This window comes from Macaca mulatta, chromosome 1 (genome assembly GCF_049350105.2).
Source record: "Macaca mulatta isolate MMU2019108-1 chromosome 1, T2T-MMU8v2.0, whole genome shotgun sequence".
Lineage (NCBI taxonomy): Eukaryota > Metazoa > Chordata > Mammalia > Primates > Cercopithecidae > Macaca > Macaca mulatta.
The window spans coordinates 223,759,300-223,785,546 of NC_133406.1; the positions used below are offsets into that span (position 1 = coordinate 223,759,300).

The following is a 26,247-nucleotide window of genomic DNA, read 5'->3' on the forward strand; positions in this document are numbered from 1 at the left end:
ATGTGTCTGTAACTTGAAGAGCTGGGATTCAAAACCAGCAGCATGGCTCCCGGGCCAGGCACTTACCCACTGTGCTGCCCTGCGCTCTAGAGAAAGAGAATGTTGGGCCCTCCTAGAGCTAGACAGCTGCCTCCCCCGCAATCTCTCCCCACCCCACCAGGGACCAGCTCACATGGCTGTCGTTGAGGTCATTGCTGGGGGAGTTCATGACCACGATGATCTCCAAAGTCGCGTCAAAGCGCCACCGTCTGGTGTCTGCACGCTCCCGGCCCCTCTCCATGTTGGGAGAGACGTAGATGTCCACTCCAGGCGTCCCATAGACCTCGAACATCTCTGTGCCCTCAGGCACTGACCTGGGCAGGACAGACAGCCATGGGCGGTGCTGAAGGAGGTGTGTTTTGCTCAGATGTTTGAGCTTTGGCTCAAGCCCTGCTTCCTCTAGGAAGCCTTCCTTGGCCACACAGGCCCCTCAGATCCTCACAGCAAGTTCCCAGGAGTCAAGCCTGGACCCCACACAAAGATATACACAGTCAGCCAGGTGTGGTGACTCACTCCTTTAATCCTAGCACTTTGGGAAGCTGAGGCAGATAGATCACTTGAGGTCAGGCACTTTGGGAAGCCAAGGCGGGCAGATCACTTGAGGTCGAGACCAGCCTGGCCAACATGGTGAAACCCCGTCTCTACTAAAAGTACAAAAAATTATCCGGGCGTAGTGGCATGCGCCTGTAATCCCAGCTACTGGGGAGGCTGAGGTAGGAGAATCGCTTGAATCCAGGAAGCAGAGGTTGCAGTGAGCCAAGATTGCACCACTGCACTCCAGCCTGGGCAACAGAGCAAGACTCGGTTTCAAAACAAAACAAAAAACATACACACAGTCTGACATTCTAAGCCCCTGTGTTAATGTCATTAACATTTCCCTTGTGAGTTTCTTTACCACCCACCAGAATGGCGAGCTCCTCAGAAGTCAGAACCCAGCCGTGTGCTGGATAAATCCCCAGGGCAGGGCTGGGCACGAAGAGCTCAGTGAACACCAGCCAGTGGTGGGTGGAGCCCCTTACAGTTCTGAGAGCTTTAAAAAGAGCAATTCTCACCCCAGATCCCATCACATGTCTCCTTAGTGGGTGGCAAGATATCCTTGGATTCTTCCCTGGGAAGGGAATTCAATCTGGTTGAGTGCCCGCTGCATGGCAGGCACCTGGTACACACAGCTCCCTCCACTCTTACAAGCTGTAAGGTGAGCAACATCATCCCCATTTAACATATTAGCAACTGAGGCTCAAGGAGGCCTAGTGACAAGCCTATGGTTGCATCAAACGGCAGAGCCAGGTGTGCACCAGGTCTGACTCCAAGCCCCTGCTGTTCCACAGCTCCGCAGTGTCACCTGGGAAACTTGGCCGGATTTGGTCAGACAACGAGGCACTAATTGCAGGTTTAAAATATCTGTGATGTTACCTGACCCTGAGATTGCATTTCCCTCGTTCCTACTAGTCTGGGGTTCTTCGCTGGAAACCAGCCTGTGCATCCTTTGACTGTGGGGTGCCCACTGTGCACTCAGATGCTACCTGGCTGGGCCGATCCACCCACTGCTCTCCCCACTGCCCCAGAGCTGTTGATCCCGCTGGGGAGCTGAGGACCAACATTGTCCAGGGGAGCCAGATGGGGCTCAGGGCCACAGAATTACAGCTTAGTGGGAACCCATGTAGGGAGAGGCCACTGTGAGTTGGAGGGCTTCCTGGAGGAAGCGGCACGCACCCCCCTGGGGGATAACAGTGACTGACACTTGTTGAGCTCATGCTCTGTGCCAGCCCATCATGCAATCCTCTCAATAACCCTAGAAGGGAGGCACCATCTATTACTGTCTCCCATTATACAGATGGGAAAGCTGAGGTTAAGTAACTTGCCCAAGGTCTGTGGTGGGGCTGGGATCCAAACCCAGCCATGTGCCTCCTCAGTCCATAGTCTTGCCCACCACCTCCCCAAGAGTAGTAATAACAACAATACCGTTAGACAAAAAGCCCCCAGCCTCTGCGCCCTTACCACAGCAGGCCTGCCAACCCTTTCTGTACATTAGCTCATCTGATCCTCACTGCAGTCCCAGGATGAGATAATTACTCCTGTTTACACATGTGGAAACGAGGCTCGGGATATGTACAGGACTCCCCGAGTTTTCACAGCTGGCCACTCCGCCACTTTCCCATTTTCCCTCGGAGTAAGGCAGACCTCCCCAAAACACCCTCTTCGCTCTTCCACCAACATGATTCTGATACATCTCAAAGCAGCTCTTTTATAAAAAGGGAAATAAACCAAGCCCAGGCTTCTCTCCATCAGGCGGGTCCCACTCTGGGGTCCGGGCCCCTGTCAGGTGTCCTCACCAGGTGGGAGGGACAGACACACCTGTTTCTCCTCTTAGGCAGGGCTGCCAGACTTAGCAAATAAAAATACAGAATGCTCAGCTGGACTTGGATTTCGAATAAACAGTCAATCATTGTTTGGAACTCCCATGAAATATTTGGGATATACTTACACTAAAAAATTACTAATTATTTATCTGAAATTCAATTTTAACTAGGCATCTTTTATTTTATCTGGCAACCCGACTCCCAAAGGCTATCATTTCCAGGGCTAGTGGAGCCCTCTGGCCTGTTCTGCCCTGGGCAGCGCCCCATAGGGGAAGTGGCAGCCCCAGGTAGAGAGGCATGAAGACACAGAGACAGAGAAATAGGGACAGAGAGACGTGGAGAGACACAGCGAGGTGGAGAGTCAGAGACAGGGAGTCAGAAAGACAGACACAGGAAGACAAACCCGGGTAGGAAGAGCAGCCTCTCATACCCTCGGGAACACCCTCAGCCCCACTCCTGAGGCACCTGACTTCCACCACCCAAGTAAGCCTTTTTTTTTTTTTGAGACAGAGTCTCGCTCTGTCGCCCAGGCTAGAGTGCAGTGGCCAGGCTGGAGTGCAGTGGTGCAATCTCGGCTCACTGCAACCTCCACCTCCCAGGTTCAAGCAATTCTCATGCCTTAGGCTCCCAAGCAGCTGGAACAACAGAGCCCACCTCCGTGCCCGGCTAATTTTTGTATTTTCAGTAGAGATAGGGTTTCACCATATTGGCCAGACTGGTCTTGAACTCCTGACCTCAGGTGATCCGCCTGCCTCAGCCTCCCAGCTGGGATTACAGGCATGAGCCACCACGCCTGGCTGAAGCCTGTAAACTTTTTATGGAACTCCCTCAACCCCAAAGCTGTTCCCTGGGCCCCGAGCGTCCATGGGCGAGGGCTGAGCACCCTTGATAGTCCTTCTGGTATGAAAATCCCACTCAGTCCCCAGGCTCCAGCCCCTGCGTGTAGGGTATTTCAGCCCAGCGCCCTTGCCCCTCTATGTGCCAGGCTCTGTGTGAGATGCTGGGGGATTCCTAATGAAGATCCTACCGTCCAGGAGAGTCCCCGGGGCCACGGTCTGAACAAGGGCTTCACACAGAAGGTGAACAAGCTACATCTGAGGTTGGGGAAGGGAGGGTCCGCAGAAGTCGAGGGCTCGGGTGATGCTGGGACCAGAGTCAAGAATTAGGTTCTAGACCAGGCTGGGTCACACATCAGCCAGCTGAGCTTGACTAAATCACTTAGTCTCTCTGGGCCCATTAACCTCACCTATAAAGTGGGATAATGACACTTGGCCAACCTCATGGGCAATCATGAAACTCAAGTGTGATAATAGATGGGAAAGGCTTGGAACACCATTGGCCCAGGACAGGGAAGGGGTTATTAAAGTAAATGAGGGTGCAGGAAACGGGTCTGGAGGCGGGATGAGACAGTGGGCTGGGCAGCTGGGGCAGGTTCCCCAAGGAAGGCACCAAGAGGAGACACAAGTGAGGGGAATGTGTTTTCACCATGGAGCCTTAAGAGGTCTAGTTTAGACTCAGGTTATAATGAGCTTGTTTTCATTTTATCCCTCTGTAATGGGGAGCCAGCGATGGTTCTTGATCAGGAGGGGCAACATGATGGAGCCGTGTTGAGGTACTTGAGCCCGTGGTCCCGGGGCCAGGCAACTGGGTTCAAACCCCAGTCCCACCACTCATTAGGTGTGTGACTTTGAGCGAGTGACTGCCTCCCTCAGCCGCAGCGTCTACATCTATCTGGTGGGGATGAGGAGAAGATGAAAGGAACCAGTGTGGGTAAAGCACTCAGGATAAGCAAAAGTCATGCCCTCATTTCACTGCTGGGGAAACTGAGGCCCAAAAGAGAAGCGACTAGAAGGTAGGGCTGCTGACTCCCAATCCAGTGCTTATGCCTGTTATGAAAACTGTGTGCTAGGAAAATGAAAGGGGCAGCTGCTGGGAGGAGATCCTGCATCAGGTACAGGAGGATCTAGCTTCCCATTTCCTAGAGAACAGGGGAAGTACCTGGAGCCTCACCTGGACAAAGTCCTTCCTCTCCAGGCCACCTTGAGCTGCCAGCATGGCTGAGTCGCCACATGCTGGCTTCTGGGTTTTCTAGGCAGTGCTTCTGGTCTAGCCCTGGGCTCAGGGCCTTGGGCCCTCCCCTGCTGAGGCTTCCATACACAGGCCTGTCCAGGGCTCTCCCAGCCCCACACCCTCCCAGCCAGCCCAAGAACTCAACTGCTCCCATGGCACAGCCAGCCTAAGATGGTGAGTGGGGGGTAAAACGTGGCAGGGTGGCCGACAGCATCGGTTTGCTGGGACTAAGACTGTCTCTGGATACAGAATTTGCTGTGCTAAAACCTGCCAGGTTCCAGACAAACAGGAGCAGTTGGTCTCCCTAAAAGTAGCCAACCTCAGACCCACCTTATTGAAAATGTAGATTCTTACAGTGCTGCAGGCAGGGCCCTGGAACCTCATTTTAAGCCATTCTGATGTTCACTGACATCTGAGAATCACGGCTTAGAGTAGGTTGTCTTAGAAATGGTGGAGCCTGGTCTCTCCAGCGCGTGTAGAGTTGACTCAGTGTGAGCCCATCCCCTCGTGTATCACCCCCTTCAATGGTGAGGAGGAGGATGGGGCATTGGTGATGAAGGTATCCCCCACAGCCGTATGACACGTGTGCTATTATCCCCACTTTACAGATGAGAATACTGAGCCTTGGAGATGGCAGGTGATTTGCCCAAAGTCACACAGCTAGTAAAGGACAGAGCCAGAACTGACCGCCAGCTCTGTCCCCACTCCCCTGCAAACCCAAACCTTCTCCCTTCATGGACTCAGGGCCTGGACTCTTCTGGGAGAACAAAACCAGACATTTCAGGAGCTGAGAAACCGATGGGAAAGGTCCCCATGGCTGGACACAGAAAGGCTGACAAGATGACCAACAAGGTCTCCACTGAGCTGGACTGTGGGAGCAGAGGAGACCAAGACCCAGGCAGCTGGGTTTCTGGGTGGCAGTTCCAGCTGCCCCTTCCCAGTCAGCAAGGATCCCAGATCCGCCGACCCTGCCGGCCTCATCAACAAAACCAGGTTCAAGAAATCACGGTCCCACTGTAATCCTGGATGGCCCTGCCCCACCCCACCCCTGGAAAGTGGCAGCCACGTACACCCTTTTTCCAAATCCCCCGTATTTAAAAGGGTAGAAATGCACCAGCCCCCCCAGGTCCCAGCTCTCTGCACAGGCAGGTCAGAGCTCTCACATCAAACAAAATCCAACGTTGACAGAATGGAAGCTGCTTTGTCAAATCAGCGAGGGGATTCAGAGGCCTCCATGAGTGGAACTTGAAACCCACTGTTCTATGCCAACCCCTTCAGCGTCCATATGGGGAAAATGAGGCCCAGGGTTGAGTGGAAAGTTGCTCAAGATGACATAGTGAGTGGCGACAGAACTAGGACCAGAACTCAGGGTCCTGGCTCCATTAGGCAGCCTCTGCAGAGACAGGGTGACATGAGCTGTTTGTCCTCCCAACAAGGGCAGCAGTGCTCAGACCCAGATGCACATTCATCCCCAGTGGATCCTGGAAAACCTAGGGTGCTGGGACCCTTCAGAGATGAGTTGAATCAGGTTTCGAAAGGTGGGGCCTGGGCATCCATTTTTTTATGGGTCCCCAGGTGATTGAAACACACTGCCAGGGTTGAGAACCTCTGAGCTGGAGAAAAGAGGAGCTGGATGGCTCATCACCAGGTGTGGTCCCTTAGGAGACACCTGCCTGGGGTACCTTAGTGGTGGGCTCTCTGCCTTCTGTCTTTTCCATGTGCTGCTACTTGAGGTCATTCTCAGGGGCGGGAGCTGTGCACCTGCTCAGGTCAAGGTGGCCCCCTCTTAGAGGTGTCTGGGCTGCCATCAGAACAGACTCAGCTGCCCTCCAGACTGCTATGTGTGCTGGGCCCCTCTGCAGCCATGTAGATGGGACCTGACCTTCTAGGACCTTCTGACTGCAGGGCCTACACAGCTGTGCAGCTGAGAATACCTGGAGCTCTGGGGCCCTTAGAGCCAAGTGTGCCAGCACAGAGGTGCCACAAGCCCCACCAGGACCTCCAATCCAGGTGAGTCTCAGCACCTCTGTGACTCAGTTTCCTCTTCACCAATAGCCAGAGATCCTTCGTTTGGATTGGAAGATCTGGCTTCTAGTTGTAGCTCTGTCCCTAACTCGCTATGTAACCCTGAGCAAGTCATTTCACACTCCGGGCCTCAGTTTCCCCAAGTGAAAAATGAAGTGGTGGGTAAGACCCCAGAGATGTCTCACTGAACCAGCCTGGGGACTGCTCTCCAAGGCCACCTGTGATGAATCCCAAAGGTGACCAGCTTCGCGGGCCCCTCAGCCACAGGCGCAGCCACAACCCAACAGACTCCAGGAAGCATCTCCACATGTTACGGGAAAGCGCCGTGGGAGTGGGTCCAGTCCGTCCTTACTACTGGACCAATGACAGAGGCCCTGAGGATGGCCCTCTCCACCAGAGGTCATCCTGGGATTTTGATTTTGCCCATTAAGAATGAAACCAGGCCAGACATGGTGGCTCTCACCTGTAATCCCAGCACTTTGGGAGGCTCAGGCAGGCGGATCACTTGAGCCCAGGAGTTCAAGACCAGCCTGGGCAACATGGCAAAACCCCATATCTACAAAAAATACAAAAATTAGTCAGGGACGGTGGTGCATGCTTGTAGTCCCAGCTACTCAGGAGGCTGAGGCGGGTGGATCGCTTGAGCCTGGGGAGGTCCAGCTGCAGTGAGCCGAGATTACACCACTATGTTCTAGCCTGGGCAACAGAGTGAGCCCCTGTCTCCAGAAAAAAAAAAAAAAAAAAAAAGGAAAGAAAAAAGAAAGCAGCTTTCTTCCTGCACCAAGGCTTTGTGCTAAGGTTTACGCTGATGCTTGAGCCTTGAGAAAGAGCTGTGTGGAACCGAGCAAACCAACTGGGCTATGGAACTTGATGGGATCTGGGTTTAAGCCCTGCCTCCAGTTGCAGGGAGGAGTTAATGAGCCACCAGACACCCAGTGCATGGCTCAGTGCACCAGGGTACCCTTCCTTCCCTTTCCCCATCCTAAGACTCACTGCTCAGGAAAGAAAAGCCCCCATATCATGCCTGGGTCATCTTCAATTCATAGAAAGGCAAGAAGATAAAGTTGAATCCACTGCCACAGATAGAGAGGCCCAACAGACTTGCTTGTCCTCATCCTTCAAGGCTTTGACTGGTGCCCCTCCTCCAGGAAGCCTGCCCTGACTCAGCTAGGCTAATTTATCTTTTTTCAACTCCTCCTCCCAATACGGTCCAGGGGCTGTTTCCCAGACATCTTGCATATGGCAGGTTTGGGGATGCTTGAGGCTGTCCACAGGCCCAGGACAAAGCCTTAAACCGATGATGATGATAATGATGACAGTTAACATAACTGAATGTTCACCACAAATCAGTATTAGTTACATGCTTTGCACACACAATCTCATTCAATGCCCCAACTGCCCTTTGAAGTAAGGCCAAACTGGGTTACATCCTGGCTCTGCCACTCACTGGCTGTGTGACCTTGGGCAAGTTGTTTAACCTCTCTGTGCCTCTGTTTTCTCATCTATAAGATGACGATGATGACAGTACCCACTTTAGAACTGTGTGAGAATTAGTTAACATATGGAAAGTGCTTAGGACCAGCACTGCTGGGGAGTGGCATTAAGTGTCATTGCTGGTATTATTATCATCCCCAGGCGACAGGTGAGGAAACAGACTCAGAGAAGTTAAAGGAGTTTCCCACAGTCGGAGAGCTGGGAAGTTGCAGAGCCAGGATGGAGCCACCACACCTACTGCCCTTTCTCTTGTTGGCCCGCAGGCTGAGCACCCAGGAATGTTACATCACAGCACCTCCAAGCCAGGAGGGACCTCAGAGCTAACTCAGTCCTGCTCCCTTTCCCAGAAACGAGTCCTTTCTGCAGCACTCCTGTAAGAAGGTTGTCCAGCCTCTGCCGGCCTCTCAGAGGGGAGGGGCTGCTTCTGTACCCTTGTGTGTGTCCCCAGAGCCTGTGCTCATCCTTCAAGGCTCTGACTGGTACACACACTAGACTCAAAAGAAATACTTGAAGAATGTGTGAATGAACAAACTAGGAGCTCTCCACTCCCACCCCTGGGGGGTTCGGCCATCAGGGCCCAATAATCCCTCATTTGAAGGTATCAGAGCTTCCATCCCCCACCCTGTGACTGTCCCACCCTCGGCCTTCTCTGTAAACCTCCAGTGTGGCTCAGGTGACTCCAGGAAGCTATGGCCTTTGTCTCCTATCGCCCCAATCCATCCTCTATCCTCTAAGGAAGCTCTGCTGGGGAGGAGCCAGCCTCAGGCTTCCTGGGGCAGGTCAAACCGGAGCCACATCTGCCCAACAGGCACGAGGTAGCAGGGGTAGGTGCGTCACCCCATGGCACGCAGCCCAGTCACCCCATGGCAGGCAGACAGTGGTGCCAAGTGGTAGCTACCCCTCCTTCCTTACCCCTCCTCCTTACCCCTGTGGCACAGCCTCCGTGGCTTCCCCTTCCTTCAAGAACCACTGAATCCCCTTCCTCCTCCTCACTGCCCATCCACCCACCCAATACCAGGATTTATGTCCTGGACTGGCTCTGCTCCAGACTTGGTTCCCTCCCATGACCAGCTCCTCACCCCTCTCATCCAATGCCCTGGAGCAACCCCATCGCTGCTCCCAAGTTCACCCCGATTTTTTGAGTCTTAGTCTCAGAGACTCGTTCTCAATGGGTGGGCTATTCTCCTCCCCACCCCAGGGGACATTTGGCAATGTCTGGGGACATTTTTGGTTGTCACAACTCGGGAGCGTGCTGCTGGTATCTAGCAAAGAGAGGCCCGGAATGCTGCTCTCCATCCTACAGTGCACAGGGCGGCCCCCATGACAAAGAGGTACCGTGACAGTAGTGCTGAGGTTGAGAAACCTGGCCCGAGGAGAGGGCTGGGAGACTTGGGAGGCGGGAGCTGTCCCACAGTTCTGCACCCTCCTCTCCCAATATCCAGATTACCTCAAAGCCAGGTAACCGGAGACTCCCCAAAAGCCTAAGCCAGCTCCCTGGTGGTCCCCAGAGCCCAGCTCCTAAAACCCTACCTTAACCCTCTCTTCTTCCTAAGAGAGAGAAGACAGGGCCTTACCTCCCTCTACCAAGGGCCTTAAATACATGACCTGGCACACAGTAGGGGCATAATGCATGGCCATTGAGTGTCTGGAGGAAATCAGGTTGGAAATCTCTATTTTCCAAGTATCAGAGCAGCTAAAACCATAAGACTCTTGAGTAAGACCACAAGAGGGTTTAAACCCTGGCTTTGCCACTTAGTAACTGTGTGACTTGAGCAAATGGCTTGCCCTCTCTGCCTCGGTTTTCTCATTTGTCTGATGAGATGATGCTAATAATAAACCTAGTTCACAGGTTGTTGTAAGGGTTAAATTCAAGATTAAAGTTCGAAAGTTAAGTCAAGAGGCTTGTGAAGCTCTTAGAACAGTGCCTGGCACATGGTAAGTGCTATGTATTAACCTATTTTTTAAAAATGATTCACGCTCTGTTTCTAGGCTCATGGGCTCAGGATGGGGCTGGGGATATCTGCCTCTTCCTATTCTTTCGTGCCCCAGACAGATCCTCAGCCTAACCTGCAGGATCCCTTGGACACAGAAAAGTGCCATCTCTTCGTGGCACCAGCCCCCTCCAAGCCCCTGGCCCGGAGCTCAGCCATTGAAGCCTCTTCTACCCTGCTCAGCCTCCCAAACTTCAAATTCCCTGGCTGAGGTCTTCAGGAAACTCAGCTGACCAAGAGGAGGACCCAGGCTTCCCTGATTGGCTGCTGTTCCGAGGCCAAGGCTGGGGAGTGGGCCCTGAAGAAGCCCTGCCCGGCCTCAGGGAGGAAGGTCCAAGGGAGGAAGGTTCAAGGGCATCAGCACCAAGGGCCTGCAAACCACTAGACCTCTGACTCTTACCCATAAATGTCCACGACGGTCTCCACGCCAGCCACACACACCGCGCTGGTGGGATGCTCCAGGGACACGCGCACGATTCTCTGCAGCGACATGCTGGTCTTGGACTTAGCTGTGGCCGCCAAGCCCAACACTGCCCCTGAGGCCCCTTAGGATGAGGTTTAAAAGCCCCTGGCCCCACCCCTCCAGCCAGGGTGCCGATTCATTGGCTCCAGTCATGAAAGCCCAGCCCCTTCCCAAAACTGAGAGCTCAGGATAGGCTGGAAGGGACCCAGTATTTGTAATGAACCTGTTGTCCTGACCCCAGCACCCAGGAAGTTAATTTCTTGGGAAGCAAGTCCCCACAGGTACCTGGCTAGGCACCAGGAACTGTTGGGGGCAGGTGCTGTTGAAGGGGTGCAGAGATATATGATACCAGTCTCGGACGTTTCTTTCCCCCTCACCTCCATTTTCTGCATTTTCAGAGACAATATAATTTAATGGGGAGCTTTCTTACTCTGCTGGGGAGCTGGTGAAAATGCGGATTCCCAGGTCTGTTGTCCACTCTGATCCAGCAGGTTAGGGGTGCAGCCTGACCTCTGAATGTGTTTGTTTGTTTGTTTGTTTTGAGACGGAGTTTCACTGTTGTTGCCCAGGCTGGAGTGCAACGGTGCGATCTTGGCTCACCGCAACCTTCCCCTCCTGGCTTCAAGGATTCTCCTGCCTCAGCTTCTTGAGTAGCTGGGATTACAGGCATGCGCCACCACTCCTGGCTAATTTTGTATTTTTAGTAGAGATGGGGTTTTGCCATGTTGGTCAGGCTGGTTTCGAACTCCAGACCTCAGGTGGTCCACCTGCCTCAGCCTCCCAAAGTGCTGGGATTACAGGCGTGAGCCACCGCGCCCGGCCCTCTGGAGTTTTTAATAAGCTCCCCAATGCATTTTGGTGTCCTTTGAGAAACACCAGCTTTTTTTTTTTTTTTTTTTTGGCATGGATTTTAGAGCCAGGCCTGGGTTTCAGCCCTGCCTCAGCCACTTCCTGGAAGGGCGACCCTGGGCAAGTTTCTTAATAGTTCGCGCCTCACTTCTCTCATCTGAAAAATGGTTGCTATGAGGCCTCATGGACAGCGTTAGTAGAGCTCTGGAATGGAGCCTGGCGTTACTGTATTACTGTTGTTGTCATTAGATCTCAAAAACCTCTGAAAGGGGTAAATGATGAGGGTGAGAACTCTCTCCAGCCAGGGGAGCTTGGCATGTCAGAGTAGGAAGGCTCAGTCGTCGGGCAGGAAAACTGAAGTCAGAGGGGGCATTCGGGCTCCTGGAAGAGCAGGAGCAAGGGCTCTGGGGAGAGAAGTCTTGGGTTCAGATGCAGACTCCACTGTGTACCCACAATAGGGCCTTGGGTGCCAGTGTCCCCCCCTCTTGGAGACTCGGTTTCCTCATCTGTAGAAAATGTAGCTAATCACTGGCGCTGGCGGAGATAATAGTGAAGACGCACCCTGCCTGGGGGAGGCTCAGGAGGTACTGAATAGAAGTTTCCTCCCTTTTCCCTGGCAGTGCTGACAGCCTGAGGCAGGATGGGGACCAGGACCCGCTCCCCAGCACCTCCAGCTGGGACATCTGCACCAGTTCAAGGACCTCAGCAGGACCCTAAGATTGTCATTTCCATGTCTCAGTTTCTGGGAAGGATGTTCTTTTCAAGGAGAACTGCTGGGCTGCTGGGCCAAGACACAGCTTCACTGTTTTCTGCTGTGGAACGGCTTGATGGCTGTGTCAGCCCTGGGTAAGAGTTCGAGCTCAGGAGGAAGCCTTAGTCTCCCTAGCCTGCTTGTGAGCACAGATGGGGAATAGATGCAGAAAGTGGGGGCTTTCCCTGGAGTGCTGGCCCACCACCTGCCTCCTTCTCAGAGAACTGTATGTGCCTTTGGAAGGAGACTCATGCCTTCACTTCTCCCCCGTTAATACCAACTTTTAGAAACAGGTTTGTGGTTAACTCAGACTAAAGTGTCAATGACTAACAGGCAAAAACTTTTTGCCCTCTTAGTTCACAACAAAAGCTAAAATAAAGTGAGTATCAAAGAGTATAATTTGAGGCAGCAGCAAATGTGTAGGATGAGAGGGTGACATTTTCAGGCATCCAAAATCAGACCACTGAAGCCGGGTAACTTAGAAGCTTCGGAGGCAAAAATGGAAGAGAACTGAGCCAGGCACAGTAGCTCACACCTGTAATCCCAGCACTTTGGGAGGCCAAGATGGGAGGATAGCTTGAGCCCAGGAGTTTGAGACCAGCCTGGGTAACACAGCAAAACCCCAGCTCTGTAAAAAATAAATTAGCAATTTGCTGGGCATGGTGGCCTGTGCCTGTATTGCCAGCTACTCAGGAGGCTGAGGTGGGAGGATCACTTGAGCACAAGAATTCAAGGCTGTAATGAGCTGTGATTGCACCACTGCACTCCAGCCTGGGTGACAGAGCAAGACTCAGTCTCAAACAAAACAAAACAAAACAAAACAAAACAAAAACCAGAAAGGGAACTGTAGTGGCCTGTGGCCCTGGGAATCAGCCCTGCTGGGGAACTCTCACCTCTGTTAATAGGACCCAGGCTGCCTCCCCGTCCTGTCCTCCCTGAGAGATGGAGGAGATGCTGAACGAAGAGAGGAGAGAGGAAGAGGCAGGACCCATCCCTGCCCCGATCTGATCTCCATCTCAGCAGGGCCATCAGCCCCAGAGCAAGAGGCATGTGCCAGTCATCCTGCTGAATCAGCCTGCCTGGCACTGGCCGTGGCACTGTGAGGCTCTCCCAGCTGAGCAGGGTCTGCCTGTGGCAGCAGAAGTTGAGCCAAGCAGCTGCATAGTGGGTGGAACTGGAAGCAGGCGTCTCCGCTTTCCTCCCCTCCTCCCCAACCCAACAAACAGGCTGTGGAGACAGCCCTGTAAGAAACGCATATCGACATTTTTATTGATCAGAAAGGAGGTGACTGGTCACCCAGAACATTCTCAGAGCCAACACCAGGGCCCCTCGATGGCCCAGCAGCAACTCCAGAGCTTCCCACACCCAGGGTGGCCCTGACCCCCAGCCCTATCTCTGCAATGCCCACTCCCCTCCCACCCACAGCTCTTTCTCGGGGGATTCCCAAGCCCAGCTCACACCCCCGGCCCCTTCAGAGCCTCCTTCTCCTTCTTGACTCAGTGCAGCCTGGGGTATGATCCTGAGCAGGGGGTGCTCAGGTTAAAGCAGGAGCTTGCAGATGCGGTTCTGTAGAACCTTCCAGAAGGGGATTTTCAGGTTCCTGCTCACCCACTTTAACCATAGCAGTTCCAGGCTAGCTTTTGTTGGTTAAAAGAGTGACAGTAGTTGGCTCAGTGTGAGGTCTCCCCAGGGGCCACCAAAAACCTAGATGGGCAGAGGCTCTAGGGCCGACTGCCCTGCAGTGACCACACTGGCGGTGGGGGCTTTCTCCTGCCCGTGCCCTGCAGCCCAGCTGAACCAGACTGCCTGTGCCTGTCTCAGCGACTGCACTCAGAGCGATGAACCTCCTGTGGCAGCTGTCTTCCCTACTGTGGGAGGGAACATGGGCCTGCCACAGCGGTGTATTCAGGGGTGAAACCCATGCTATGTGCAGGGTCCCTGGGTTGCTGAGAGAGACCAGGCAAGCCTTCCCCTCCCACTGCCTGCAGAATGAAGGGGAATAATTAAAGACTATTAAAGGAAATTAAACTCCACCTTCAGAGAGAACCTAATTTCCTCCCAACACACACACCCACTTCTAACATTCTGGGCCCCCACCCCTGCTACATCTGGAAGCACCAGCTCCCTTCAAATCCAGAATTCAAAATCCCAGCCCAGGAGCCATGGACACCTCTAGGCCCCAAATCCATCATCACACACTCTGCCATCCTGACCTCGTCCCCTCCTGCCCCATCTTCCTTTGTGTGTCCTCAGGCCTCACATTGGCCTCTCAGCATTTCTGAGGAGGGAGAAGCCGGCTCCGGTAATTAAAGTCTTTCGAGAAAGGTAACAATCAGTCTCCTGAGGTTGGAGTCAGTTATTAAAATTTTGTTGTCTTTTTTTTTTTTCTATTGAAATTGGCCCTTGGACACTGGGTTTTTCTGTCCTTGTTTGTCCACACACAGCTGAAGGGTGCTGGATGGGGGTGGAGGTAAGTGTCACAGCCTTGGGCCCCCTTTGGGAGAAGAAATCTGGATGGGGCAGAGGATGTTTCTGATCTCCTTTCCTAGCTTTCCAAGAGCAGAGGCAGCCTGGTGCCTGGCACACCAGACCCCAGGTCCTCCGGGCCCCATTCCTGGTGCAGACACACAAAGTTACTGTCCTTGTTCCCCAGGGAGGCATCAGAATGAAGGGGGAGCAATTCAAAGTGGGGCCCATCTCCCTAGGCCACCCACAGCCTTTCTCGAACATGCTAACATTGTTGGTCCGGAGCCTCTGGGGGCTGTGGGTGGGGAAGAGGCGAGGGAAGAATGACGTGCGTTCTTCTCGGGTTGGGTAGGCCGTTCCAGAGGCGAGGGTGGGTGGTATCCATCCCTGTGTCCTGGTGCCCACGGGGGCCAGGATGTTTGCAAAGTGCCAAGGCTCCCCCAAGAGAATGGAGGCCAGGTGGTTGTTCCTTGCCCTCACCCTGGCGGGGTTCCCCAGCAAGAGGGCAGAGAGGATGGCAGGTGGGGGCAGGCTCAGGGCACCATGTTCCACCATTTGAAGGGAAAAGGCTTCCTGCGCACGTTGGTGCCACAGTGGATCTCGCCCTGCAGCTCGTGGTAGGACAAGTAGTCATCAATGAAAATGCAGTGCAGGCCCAGAGGTTCCAGCAGGGACTGCACCTTCTCCTCGAGGCAGCAGCGGCCGTTGATGATGGGCCCGTAGGGCTTGGGGATGCCCAGGTACTTGCCTAAGACCACCATGTTAACCTGCAAGAGAGAAAAGGCAAGAGGGAGGCTGTCTGGCTGTGAGCGCTGTGCTTCTGGCACCCCTTCCTTGCCGGAATAAGACAGACCCTGGGGAATGGGTTGGCCATCGCTAGAGCCCACAAAGGGCTCTAGGACTGGGGTTTGCTCAAGAGTTACGGTCTATGAAAGCAGAGGAGAAAAAGATTCAGGGTTGGAAATGAGGTTGAATAACAGCCAGGGCTACCAGGAATTTTGTACATTAAAAAAAAAAAAAGAACCACTTCTCCAACACTTTCTTCCATCTATGAGAAAACTGTCATATTATAGCAACTTTGTTAGAGCAAGAGATTTTCATGTCATCTGCCAGAAACTTGTACAACAAATATACACACCTACAAGGTCTGTGGTGTGAATGTCTTCCAAAGTGTGGTGTGCTTTTGCAGTGCACAGCTTGCTTAACTGTCTTTGGCAGCCCTGATCATTGTTAGCATTTATTGAGCATTTTCTATGTGCCAGATATATCATCACTAAATCTCACAGCCTGCCTCCGAAGCTGTGGCTCAGACAGGTTAAGTCACATAATCATACAGCCAGAGAATGATGAGACTGACATTTGGACTTGGATCTGACTGATGCCAAAACCCATGCTCTTTGTATCTGGCCACCTGTGGGACTGAGGAGTTGGGGGAAAGGGCTGAAAGCTTTTGGGGACACTTGAGTTTAACTCTGGGGGCACTTCTCCTTCCCTTGATTGTGGACCTGGCTTGGGGTCCTAATTCTGGGGATGGGCCAGAACATGCTGGGGTGGGAGTGGGGGTGGGGCATGCAGGGGGCAAAGGGCAGAAAGAGGAGAAAAGAGCCAGGACCAGGACCAGGACCAGGGCCAGGGTCAGAGCCAGCCAGGCCTCTGCTTCCTCCTAAATGAGGAGTTGTGGGATTTGGGGCTGGTCCCGACTCCGCCACTTGCTCACTGTGTGACCTCAGACACATGACCCACTCTCCTTCTAAGCCTCAGTTTCCCCATCTGACAAACCAAGGGGTTAACTGGGTGTTCCCTATGGGACCCGCCAGTGAAGACAAGCTGGGATCCTTCAGCAGAGCCTGGAATGAAGCTAGGGAATCCCCACAGGATGGCCCACAGGCAGGGGGCTTCCAGCAGACAGAGGCCAGGCCACAGTCACACGCGCTCCAGCCTAGGCCCTCCCCCCACCTTCAGCCAGAACCAGAGCTTAGCAGTCCCTTAGAGCTCTGCTGTCCACCACAGTAGCCACTGCCACATGCAGTTGTTTAAATTAAAATTAAACTTACATACAGTTATAATTTCCATTCTTCATCGACACCAGCCACATTTCAAGTGGTAGCTGAGTGGCTACTGGACTGTATTGTGCAGATATGGAACATTTTCATCAGCACAGAATGTTCTAACAGACAATACTGCCTGACTTCAAGCAGTGGTTCTCAATCAGGGATGATTTTGTCCACTAAGGCATTTTCGGTTGTCACAACTAGGAGAGTGCTATTGGCATTTAGTGAGTAGAGACCAGGGAGGCCACTAAACATCCTGCGAGGCACAGTACAGCATCTACAACAAAGGCTTATGCAGCCTAAAACAGCAATAGAGCTACAGAGTCAAGAAATCCTGCTTGGGGGTCTCTGCCAGGACCTAGAGGCTGGAATCTCCCCAGGAGGAGTCAGGAAAGCACACGGATCCTCCCCACCTCCCACAACCTGCATCCTGATTCCAACATTCGCTTCCAACCCTCGACTTGTCCCAAGAGAGGGATTCAAGCTAAAGACCGCAGTGTGAAGAAAGAGGGTCTATCCCCATCCTGGGGGACCATCCCTCCCAGGTGCCAACACCCCAACATCCTTTCCCAAGAGGTTAATGGGCACTTGGGCCAGGTCCACCCCGATAGCATCGCTCAGGCCTCTCCCAGGTGAGATCACATCTGCCCATCTCCTTGTCGGCTGCCCAGTTAATGAGAGTCAGTGAGGCCACCGCCCGCCCCCACCTGCCTGCCTGCCTAACACAGAACCCCCACTGGGGAGCAGCCAGTGAGGGACTGTAGTGGGAACCCAGCAGGCAGTTGAGACCCAGAGAGAGAAGCCTGAAACACTTGGAACCAAACCACGTATTCTTTTTCCGTCTGGGTGAGAAAAAAAAAAGTGCTTTGTGGCGAGGCATCCCATGCCCTGTAGGATGTTTAGTGAAATCCCTGGCTTCTACCCACCAGATGCCAGGGGCACGCACCTCCCTGTGGCAACAAAAAATCCCCTGGGGGCAAAATTGCCCCGGTTGAGAGTCACTGATGGGAATGTTCTCTATATTCACAAAAACAGACCCTGGAGAGGTCCGCAGCGCCCTCCAGCCTCTGCACCAGCCTGCCCTGGGCCAGGGAGTGCTTCTTCTGGGAGCCCCGAAGACCCCCCAGCAGGACCCTGCCCAAGGGCTCTCACCATGTCTGGGAAGAAGGCTTCTGCATAGAAGTTTTTCAGGAGGAAGAGCTGAGGAATATCCACGATGTCACTCTCTGCCAGGCCCAGTTCCCGCTTCAGTACATTACGGTTCCAGTCAATGCATTTCTGGGGAAAGGAGGCAGCTGGGCAGCCCGGGACCAGGAAGAACATAACACTGGCCAAGCACCTACTGTGTGCCAGGCCCGTGTGGAGCCCTCTGGGCCTGTTAGCTCCTTGAAGCCTCACAACAGCTTTGTGCCATAGAAGCCATTGCTGTCTGGGGGAAACTGAGGCTCAAGCAACCTGCTCAAGTGCACACAGCTAGGAAGTGCCAGAGTTGGGGTTCGAACCCACACAGTTTCTGGATGCAAATGTTCTTGTCAGTACAACACACTGTCTCAGCCCCAGCCACAGCGTGGCTGATGCTGCTGTCTCCTCTCAGCAGCTTAGGAGAAAGTGCTGGGCACCACCGGGGAGGGGCAAGGGGCCTCCTCCCGTTAATTGAGCACCGACTCTGACTCTGCGCTAGCCAATTTACCTTGCACAGGGCAGGTACTTTTTATCTTGGGGTGAGCCCTGCCCCTTCCTGACACCTTGCTTTACCTGTTCTCACAGAATCCCCCTGACTCTTACCCGCCCGACCTCTGGGCCCTGCAAGGTCCTATTTCCCCACCATGTCTCTCGTCTCGCATTTCACCAGACTTCTCGGATGAGAGGCTCAGGTTTGCCTCTGTGGAAATAGGTCATTGCCCCAGAGTGGGGCCAGGTCTCCCTCATTAGGCTGGGAGCTCCCTGAGGGCATGGCTCTGTCTCTTGGGTTCCTGAAGGCAGAGGCTTCCTACCCACAGGCCCCAGCAGCCCCCAGGACCATCAGAGCTCCAGCGCCGAATCCCTGACGCTCCCCCAGCAGTTCCAGGGGCTGCTTCTCCCTGGAAGGGAAAGGACCACTTAGAGCAGCTGGTGGTCCTGCCCCCACCTGTGCATGAAGATTGTCTCTCCGGAGGTGTCTGTCTGCCAGCATCTCATTAATGCTTATTTTTGCCTGGTGTTTTAACCCTGCAAGAAGAGAAAGACAATGCATAGCTCAGGGAGCACTGTCTGGAGGCCCTCTTCGACCTGGGGCTATGTAATCCAGGCCAGGATTTCCCTCCTACCTCAGTGCCAGGGTCAGAAGCCAGGATAGAGAAAGTCGGAGACTGAGAACCCTGATGGGACCAGGCCCTGGCTGCAAGGAAAACCTGGTGATGGATGAGGAACCCCTCAGGAAGTGACTCCGGACTCAGAGCCTAATAATTATGGCACAGGTACCATTATTGAATGTCTGCCATGCTCTGGACATCCCACTTAATGTATTATTAATATTTAAAGCAACTATAAGAGGGATTAATTATCACCTACAACTCAGAGAAGAGGAAACTGAGGCACTGAGAGGTTCAGAACACACCCTTGATACCAGAGCCAGCAAATGCCAAGACCAGGATTTAAACCCAGGACTATTCTTGTGGACAACGGCACCACATCCATTCCAATGCTCTATTCCCCAGATGAGAACACTGAGGCTGTGACAAGGAGGGGAGGTGGGCCAACCAAGCCCTTGGAGGGTCTGTTAGCTCCTGCAGGAAGCTCTGCAGAGGGGCCCTGACCAAGCCTGGCTTCTCCTCCTTCCTCTCTCGAGCCCCCAGCGCTGCTGCTCCCTGGCTGCACAGCCCTGGCCAAGCCAGTTCTCCTCTCTGAGCCTCAGTTTCCCCTTCTGTGAACAGGGATAAGGAAGGGGGAGGAGAGATCAGACGGGAGCGAGAACAAGAACGTGCCTGGCATTGACTGGCACCTGGGGCACTCATGGCTTCCTGTGCCTTTCCTCTCCTGGGGTGTGTCCCAGGAACTTCCCCACCCATCAGAGGACCTGGGGGCCCAAGACACGGAGAGTGGGTGTTGGGTTCTGAGCCCAGCTGAGAGCCCTGCAGGTGCAGGGACTGTAACCAAGGATGGTGATGAAAGGGCAGGGTTCCCGAGGGGTGACCGGGTCATTGGCACTCACCATCAAACTGGGCCGCCTCGCCATAGCCCTCTTCTTTCTTCTCTTGGAAGAGTTTGAGGCAGGCGCTAGGGCTAGCCAGGAGCAGCCGGAAGCCCTGGCACAGAGGGAGGGAGAATGGCTCAGTGGACAGGGTCCCCCTAGACACAGGAGACCCCAGACTCAGGAGGGGCCTGACAGCGCTTGGGACTCCCCTCTCCCGCTCAGTCTGCACCCCAGCCACAAAGCACTGTCTGCAGCAATCCCGGTCCTCCAAGCAGGTTCCCACCTCCAGAACTTTGTCTGTGCTGTTCTCCCTCCCTGGAAGCCCTTTGCATTTTGCCCACCAAGGCATTCTGACTTCTTCCTTCAAGGCCCAGTTCAGGGCTGGGCGTGGTGGCTCATGCCTGTAATCCCAGCACTTTGGGAGGCCAAGGTGGGCGGATCACCTGCAGTCAGGAGTTTGAGACCAGCCTGGCCAACATGGTGAAACCCCATCTCTACTAAAGAGATAAAAAATTAGCCAGGCATGGTGGTGTAATCCCAGCTACTTGGGAGGCTGAGGCAGGAGAATCACTTGAACCTAGCAGGTGGAGTTGTGGTGAGCCGAGAGCGCACTATTGCACTCCAGCCTGGGCGATAGAGCAAGACTCTGTCTCAAAAAACAAACAAAAACAAAATACCCAATTCAGATGTCTCCTCCTTCACTGTCAGAGCTGTCCCTAGCAGAGCTGTAACCACTGGTCACTGGGAAGCCTCTTCTCCCAGGCTGCTGGCTCCCTGGCCATGCCTTCCCCAGCCACCTCTGCAAGCCTTATTGTAGAGGCCCAGAACCCAGATCTGAATCCTATCCTGACACCTGCAGGCTGGGTGAGCTTGGATGGGTTAATGGCCCTTCTAAACCTCAATTTCCTCACTTGTAAAATGGGGCAATAATAATCGCACCACCTGACGGGTTTGTTGGAGGATTAAATGAATTAAAACGTGAGTATTTGGCACATAGTAGGTGCTCAGTAAATATTACCAATTATTATCAATATCATTCCTGACTGTCGGCTAAGGGATTTGGGTTCAAGCACAAATACCCAGGAAGTGTGAGGATGAGCGTGTCGGGGTGCCCTGACCCAGAGGATGCCCCAATCCAGAGTTTACTCGGGGCACAGGGTTGAGCTGGTTCTAGATGGCTTTACCCTGACTCATCCCATCAGGTCAGACAGGGGCAGAGGTGGCTCAAGCAGGGAGGGAGGGGACGCACCTTTTGGTCAGAGGTAGGCACAAAGGTCAGGAACTCGTCCACATGGCCCACAGAGAGCCAGTCCGAGTAGAGCTCCACGGGTGCCTGCACCTGCTGGGCCTTCAGGAAGTTCCGCACCACCCTGGCCATCTGCCGCCCGCCGGACCTGGCCAGGAGGGAGAGGGCGCGCAGTCACCTTGTGCCTGGGAGGCATCAGGCCTCACCTCTCAGTCATCATCAGATCTGCCACCAGGGGGCGGGATTGCTCAAAGAACGCTTTAAATGTGGGGTGTAGAGGGTGGAGAGGCCAAGACAACAGAGAATGGACTGTGCATTTGTGTGTGCATGTGAGCACCTACTGTGTGCTGTCCTTAGGGTACTCTCACTAAGTGTCTTGTTTAATCCTCCTGATGACCCTATGCTATACATACAAATACCAGCTCCAAGTTACATCTGAAGTGTGCTCGGCGGAGCTGTCTGGCCTCACTCCCCACTGTGCACCTCTTTGGTCACTTGGCTCCAGGTCCACTGGCCTCCCTGCTGGTCTGCTGTCTCCAGCCTGCTCCTGCCTCAGGGCCTTTGCACGGCTGTTTCTACACCCTGAAATAGTCTCCTAAGTAGCCACATCTTTAACTGCCTCTTCCTTCTTTCTTTCCTTCTTTTCTCTTTCTTCCTTTCCTTTCTTTCTTTCTTTCTTTCTTTCTTTTTCTTTCTTTCTTTCTTTCTTTCTTTTTCTTTCTTTCTTTTCTCTTTCTTTCTTCTCTCTTTCTTTTCTCTTTCTTTCTTCTTTCTTTCTCTCTCTCCCTTTTTTTTTTTCTTTTTTTGAGAAACAGGGTCTCACTCACTCTGTTGCCCAGGCTGGAGTGCAGTGTTGTGGTCATGGCTCACTGCAGCCTCAACCTCCTATGCTCAAGCGATCCTCCCACCTCAGCCTCCTGAGTAGCTTGGACTACAGGTATGTGCCACCACACATGGCTAATTTTTGTATTTTTTGTGGAGGTGGGATTTCACCATGCCACCCAGGCTAGTCTTAAATCCAGGCTAGCCCTGGATTCAAGCGAGCCCCCCACCTCGGCCTCCCACAGCACTGGGACTACAAGTGAGGGCCACTGTGCCCAGCCTAACTGCCTCTTTTCCTTCAAGGCTTTGTTTAAACATCAAACTCTCAGCAAACCTGAGACAAACATTTATTGGCATGTGCCACACACATACTTTACCCAGGCTACCTCATTTAATCCTTATGACAGCTCTGTGGGGTGGGGACCATTACTGTCCCCATTTTACAGATGAGGACGTTGAGGCCCAGAAAATTAAAGTTATGTGCATTTGTTCATGCATTCATACTATATTCATACATATGAACAGAAGTACTTATTTGTTTTGTTCACTTATTGTCTGTTTCTCGCTGCTGGAATGTTTGGTTGTCTGTTTTGTCCATTGCTAAGGTCAGAAACTAAGGCAGGGTCACTGGACAGCAGCCTGACGTGCTAAATTTGAGTTTGGGGCCCAGGTAGAAGGAGACCTGGGTTCTGACCATACTGCTAACTTGCGGTGTGGTCCTAAGTACGTAGCCAACCCTTTTCAAACCTCAGGTCCCATCTGTCCACCAAAGGCCTGATTCCTGTTTTTCAATCTAACAGCCAATGGAATGGGGACACGTCCACACTGGAGACCCCTCACTTTCCCATGTGGGGTCCTTGCTCTGTGCCTGGGAGTTCCCCTGCACCCTTGAGAGAAGGCTCCTGGCTTGGTTCGCTGGCTGGTGAGGCTTGTGGGAGCAGACAGGTAAGGATGCTCATGTGTTGCAGCATGATACAGAGACTGGGGCAGGAGCCTGGGACACAGAAGGAAGCAAAGTCCTTGGAGAACACCAAGGAGCCCCTCTCCTTCCCCAGCCTGCATCCTCTGAGCTCTCGGCCCCTGAGCCCAGGTCCCAGGGATCCCAGAGGAGAGAACTGCCCTGTGAGGCATCTGAACAGAATGATTTCTCCCCGAACTCTGTCCCCAGCTGGACCTGCAGAGCCCCCTCCTGCCTGAGGTCCTACAAGTCTATCCCCGCTCATCCACATGCCACCCATACCGAGTTCTTTCCACTTTTCCTTTGAGCTGCACCTTCTCTGGCTTCCAGGCTTCTGCCTGTGCTCTTCCCTCTGCCTGCAACACTGGTCCACTCCACTACTTTCTTTCCTTCCTTCCTTCCTTCCTTCCTTCCTTCCTTCCTTCCTTCCTTCCTTCCTTCCTTCCTTCCTTCCTTCCTCCCTCCCTCCCTCCCTCCCTTCATTTGTTTGTTGAGATGGAGTCTTGCTCTGTTGCCCAGGCTGGAGTGCAGTGGCATGATCACGGCTCAATGCAACCTCCACCTCCTGGATTCAAGCAATTCTCCTGCCTCAGTCTCCCAAGTAACTGGGACCACGGGTGTGCACCACCATGCCCAGCTAATTTTAGTATTTTTAGTAGAGACGAGGTTTCACCATGTTGGCCAGGCTGGTCTCGAACTCTTGGCCTCAGGTGATCCACCCACCTCGGCCTCCCAAAGTGCATGAGCCACTGTGCCCAGCCTACTTTGCTTCTTTCCTTACCTGCCTGAAGTCTGCTCACCATTTATGATTACGTGTTTATGATTACGTATCCATATCATTGGCTGCCCCTAGGAAGCCTTCTGGGACACCGCCTGTGGGATGATATGTGATCCCCTCTCTGATCCATTGTTTCACTGTCTCCCTCATTAGACTCTAAATCTCAAGGGCAAGCTCTTCAGCCATTTCTGTATCCCCGGCATTCAACCTTGGGCTTGGCCTATAGGAAGTCTCCATAAATATTTACCGAATTGGTAAATGAATGTATGAAAGAATGCACATAACTTTTCCAAGCCTCAGCTTCCTTCTCTGTAAAATGGGGATGATGATGGTCTCAGCCTCACAGCGTTTTTGTAGAAATTCAATGAGGTAGCCTTGGAAAAGCACTATGGGTGTGACACGTAGTGGGTAGTAGGTGGTCAATACATTTTGTCCAATTAGTTCCACCTGCTATGAAGCAGCTCCACTACTGGAGCCAACTGAAAAATACCTAAGCATTCAAGAGGTGGATGACACGAATTCTTTATCCCCAGTAATGCTGATTCTATAGCCGGGACTGGGATTTTCATCAGGCCCATTTTGAAGATAAGGAAACTGAGGCATGGAGTATAAAAGAATTTGCTCATTTAAAAGGCATCTCTTTTGTTCACTGATGTATCCCCAGTACCTTTAACTGTGCCTGGCACACAATAAATATTTTTAAATGAATTAATTGAGTACCTATTGTGTGCCAGGCACTGTGGTAAACACTGGTTTGGGGGACACATCCCAAATCATGTGGCTGGCAAGTGGCAGGGCCAAGACTCAAACCCAAGTCCATCTGATTCCAAAGCCTGTGCTCCTTCCTCACAGCTTCCTCCCTGAGTTAGAGAAAGACCGTCCTGAGGCCTCAAGGCCTGTCTGCCCCCAAGGGTGTGGGCAGAACAGCACACACAGTAGTGTCTGGGCATGAGTCACATGCCTCTCGCCTGGCCAGTCTCAGCCCCAGGCACCTTGCCTGGGCACCCAGTTACGTGCCTGGGTGGGTGCCAGGAAGCCTTACCTCATCCGATCCAGAGCTCTGAGACTGCCAGATTCACCAGGTGAGGCTGTGACCTTCTCAGCACTGCCTGGCTCCTCTGGGCTGGAGACCAGATGGTCAGCCAGGGCTTGAGGGGCAAGTGGGGGCACCCCTGCCATGCAAAAACCCCACAAATAGGAAGGTGATCTCCAGGGCTTGCAGTAGGTGTCATCTCCAGGGAGGAAACAGGGGAACCCACCAGGACCCTGCACTGCACACCCCATTCTTTGATTACCTGCAGGGAGGGTGTGCACCCATTCAGCCACCTAACAGACATCGCCACCTGTTTGAGCATTAAAACCTAAATACCTTGTTTCCTGCTCCATCACATCTGTCCGGGGTGAGATCCACTGACTCACCTCTGCCATCAGGGTATCCTGGCTAGTCACTTGCTTACCTGCAGCCACCTGCTCTGGGAACTTCATGACCTCAGGGCCCTTTTAAGCCATGGTTAGGACAGAAACTATTCTGACTTCCTAATGGGAGAAGTCAGTGAGTCTATTCCTCCGTCTGTGTGCCAGACTGTATCTCACCTCCCCAGCTTCTCCAGTTTTTCATGAGAAGCCAGAAACCTGGCTTTTTATGGGAGGCCCCCTGATATCTCTTTAATGTTGATGACTCATTAAGCCCATAAAATGAGGTAGGTCAAAAGATCCCAGGCCACAGGCATGTGAGTTTTCTCCTAAGACTCTGTGATCTTTTGAGATCCTAGGTTGCTGAGTCTTTGATCCCGGGATTCCACACAGGAAGTTAAGACCACTTATCAGACTAGGGAATTGTGTTTGTGATGGGGGCACAGGGAGGATGGATGCTGCGGTCAACCCCTTGTGCCCCCCCACCTCCCACCCCAGCCCCTCACTTGGGGTAGCTGCTCCCGATGAGGATCCGGCCCAGGGGGTACTCCATGCTGCCCACCGTGACAGGTGGACTGACGTCCAGGTTGCCGAAGGAGTCAAGGCTGGAGGGACCAGAGAGTGGGATCTCCCGGGTCACATATCCAAAGTCAGGACCCTATGGAAGGACCAGCGAGACCCCCGCCCCAAGAAGGAGAGGTCAGTGAGGACAGGACGAGGCGCTTCTTGGAGCAGAGGGAAGATGCTGGGGGCCTCCCACTCCATGGCTCCTGGTGCTTAAAAAACGATCTCTGTCCACTTTTTACAAATCCCCCCGGGCTCTGAGAACCATGCAGTTAAAGTCAAATCAATAACCAAAAGATAACTAGAAATCCCCCCGAATGTTTGGAAATTAAGCAATACACATCTAAGGAATCCATAGATCAAAGAAGAAATCAAAGAGGGAATTAGACAAGATTTTGAAGTGAAAGTTCATAAAAATCTGCTGTGTTTTGATAGCACATTAAAACTCATGGGATGTTGGTGAGGCAGCACTGCTAGGGAGTTGCCAGAGCTCTAGACATGTATATTTAAACCGAGCATCCTGAGGCATGCCTGAGTTCCTGGCTCCTCAGGAGGCTGAAGTGGGAGGATGGCTTGAGCCTAGGAGGTGGAGGCTGCAGTGAGCTAGGACTGCACCACTGCACTCCAGCCTGGGTGACAGAGCAAGACCCTGTCTCATAAAACAAAGTAGGCCAGGCAAGGTGGCTCACACCTGTAATCCTAGCACTTTGGGAGACCGAGGTGGGTGGATCACAA

The 26,247-nt window shown here is 53.1% G+C and overlaps 2 protein-coding genes across 3 annotated transcripts in view; both read right to left on the reverse strand.

The window, feature by feature from the left end:
- Positions 1-12,606, reverse strand: part of PADI3 (peptidyl arginine deiminase 3) — a 38,898-nt gene extending 26,292 nt beyond the window's left edge. The window contains exons 1-2 of the mRNA XM_001089024.5: positions 10,380-12,606; positions 173-353 (exon numbers count right to left, since the gene is read on the reverse strand). Coding sequence (XP_001089024.2) covers positions 173-353; positions 10,380-10,471 — 273 coding nt within the window. The 5' untranslated portion in view covers positions 10,472-12,606. The remainder of the gene's footprint in view (positions 1-172; positions 354-10,379) is intronic.
- A 678-nt stretch (positions 12,607-13,284) lies between these two features.
- PADI1 (peptidyl arginine deiminase 1) overlaps positions 13,285-26,247 on the reverse strand; it is a 40,289-nt gene continuing 27,326 nt past the window's right edge. The window contains exons 11-16 of one of the 2 annotated variants that reach the window (XM_001088797.5): positions 25,455-25,606; positions 20,981-21,125; positions 19,750-19,843; positions 18,688-18,767; positions 17,712-17,837; positions 13,285-15,275 (exon numbers count right to left, since the gene is read on the reverse strand). In XM_001088797.5, the coding sequence (XP_001088797.3) occupies positions 15,042-15,275; positions 17,712-17,837; positions 18,688-18,767; positions 19,750-19,843; positions 20,981-21,125; positions 25,455-25,606 (831 nt within the window). In that variant the 3' untranslated portion in view covers positions 13,285-15,041. Of the gene's footprint in view, positions 15,276-17,711; positions 17,838-18,687; positions 18,768-18,863; positions 18,950-19,749; positions 19,844-20,980; positions 21,126-25,454; positions 25,607-26,247 lie in introns of those variants that run through there. The other variant, XM_077972636.1, reaches the window with a different exon arrangement.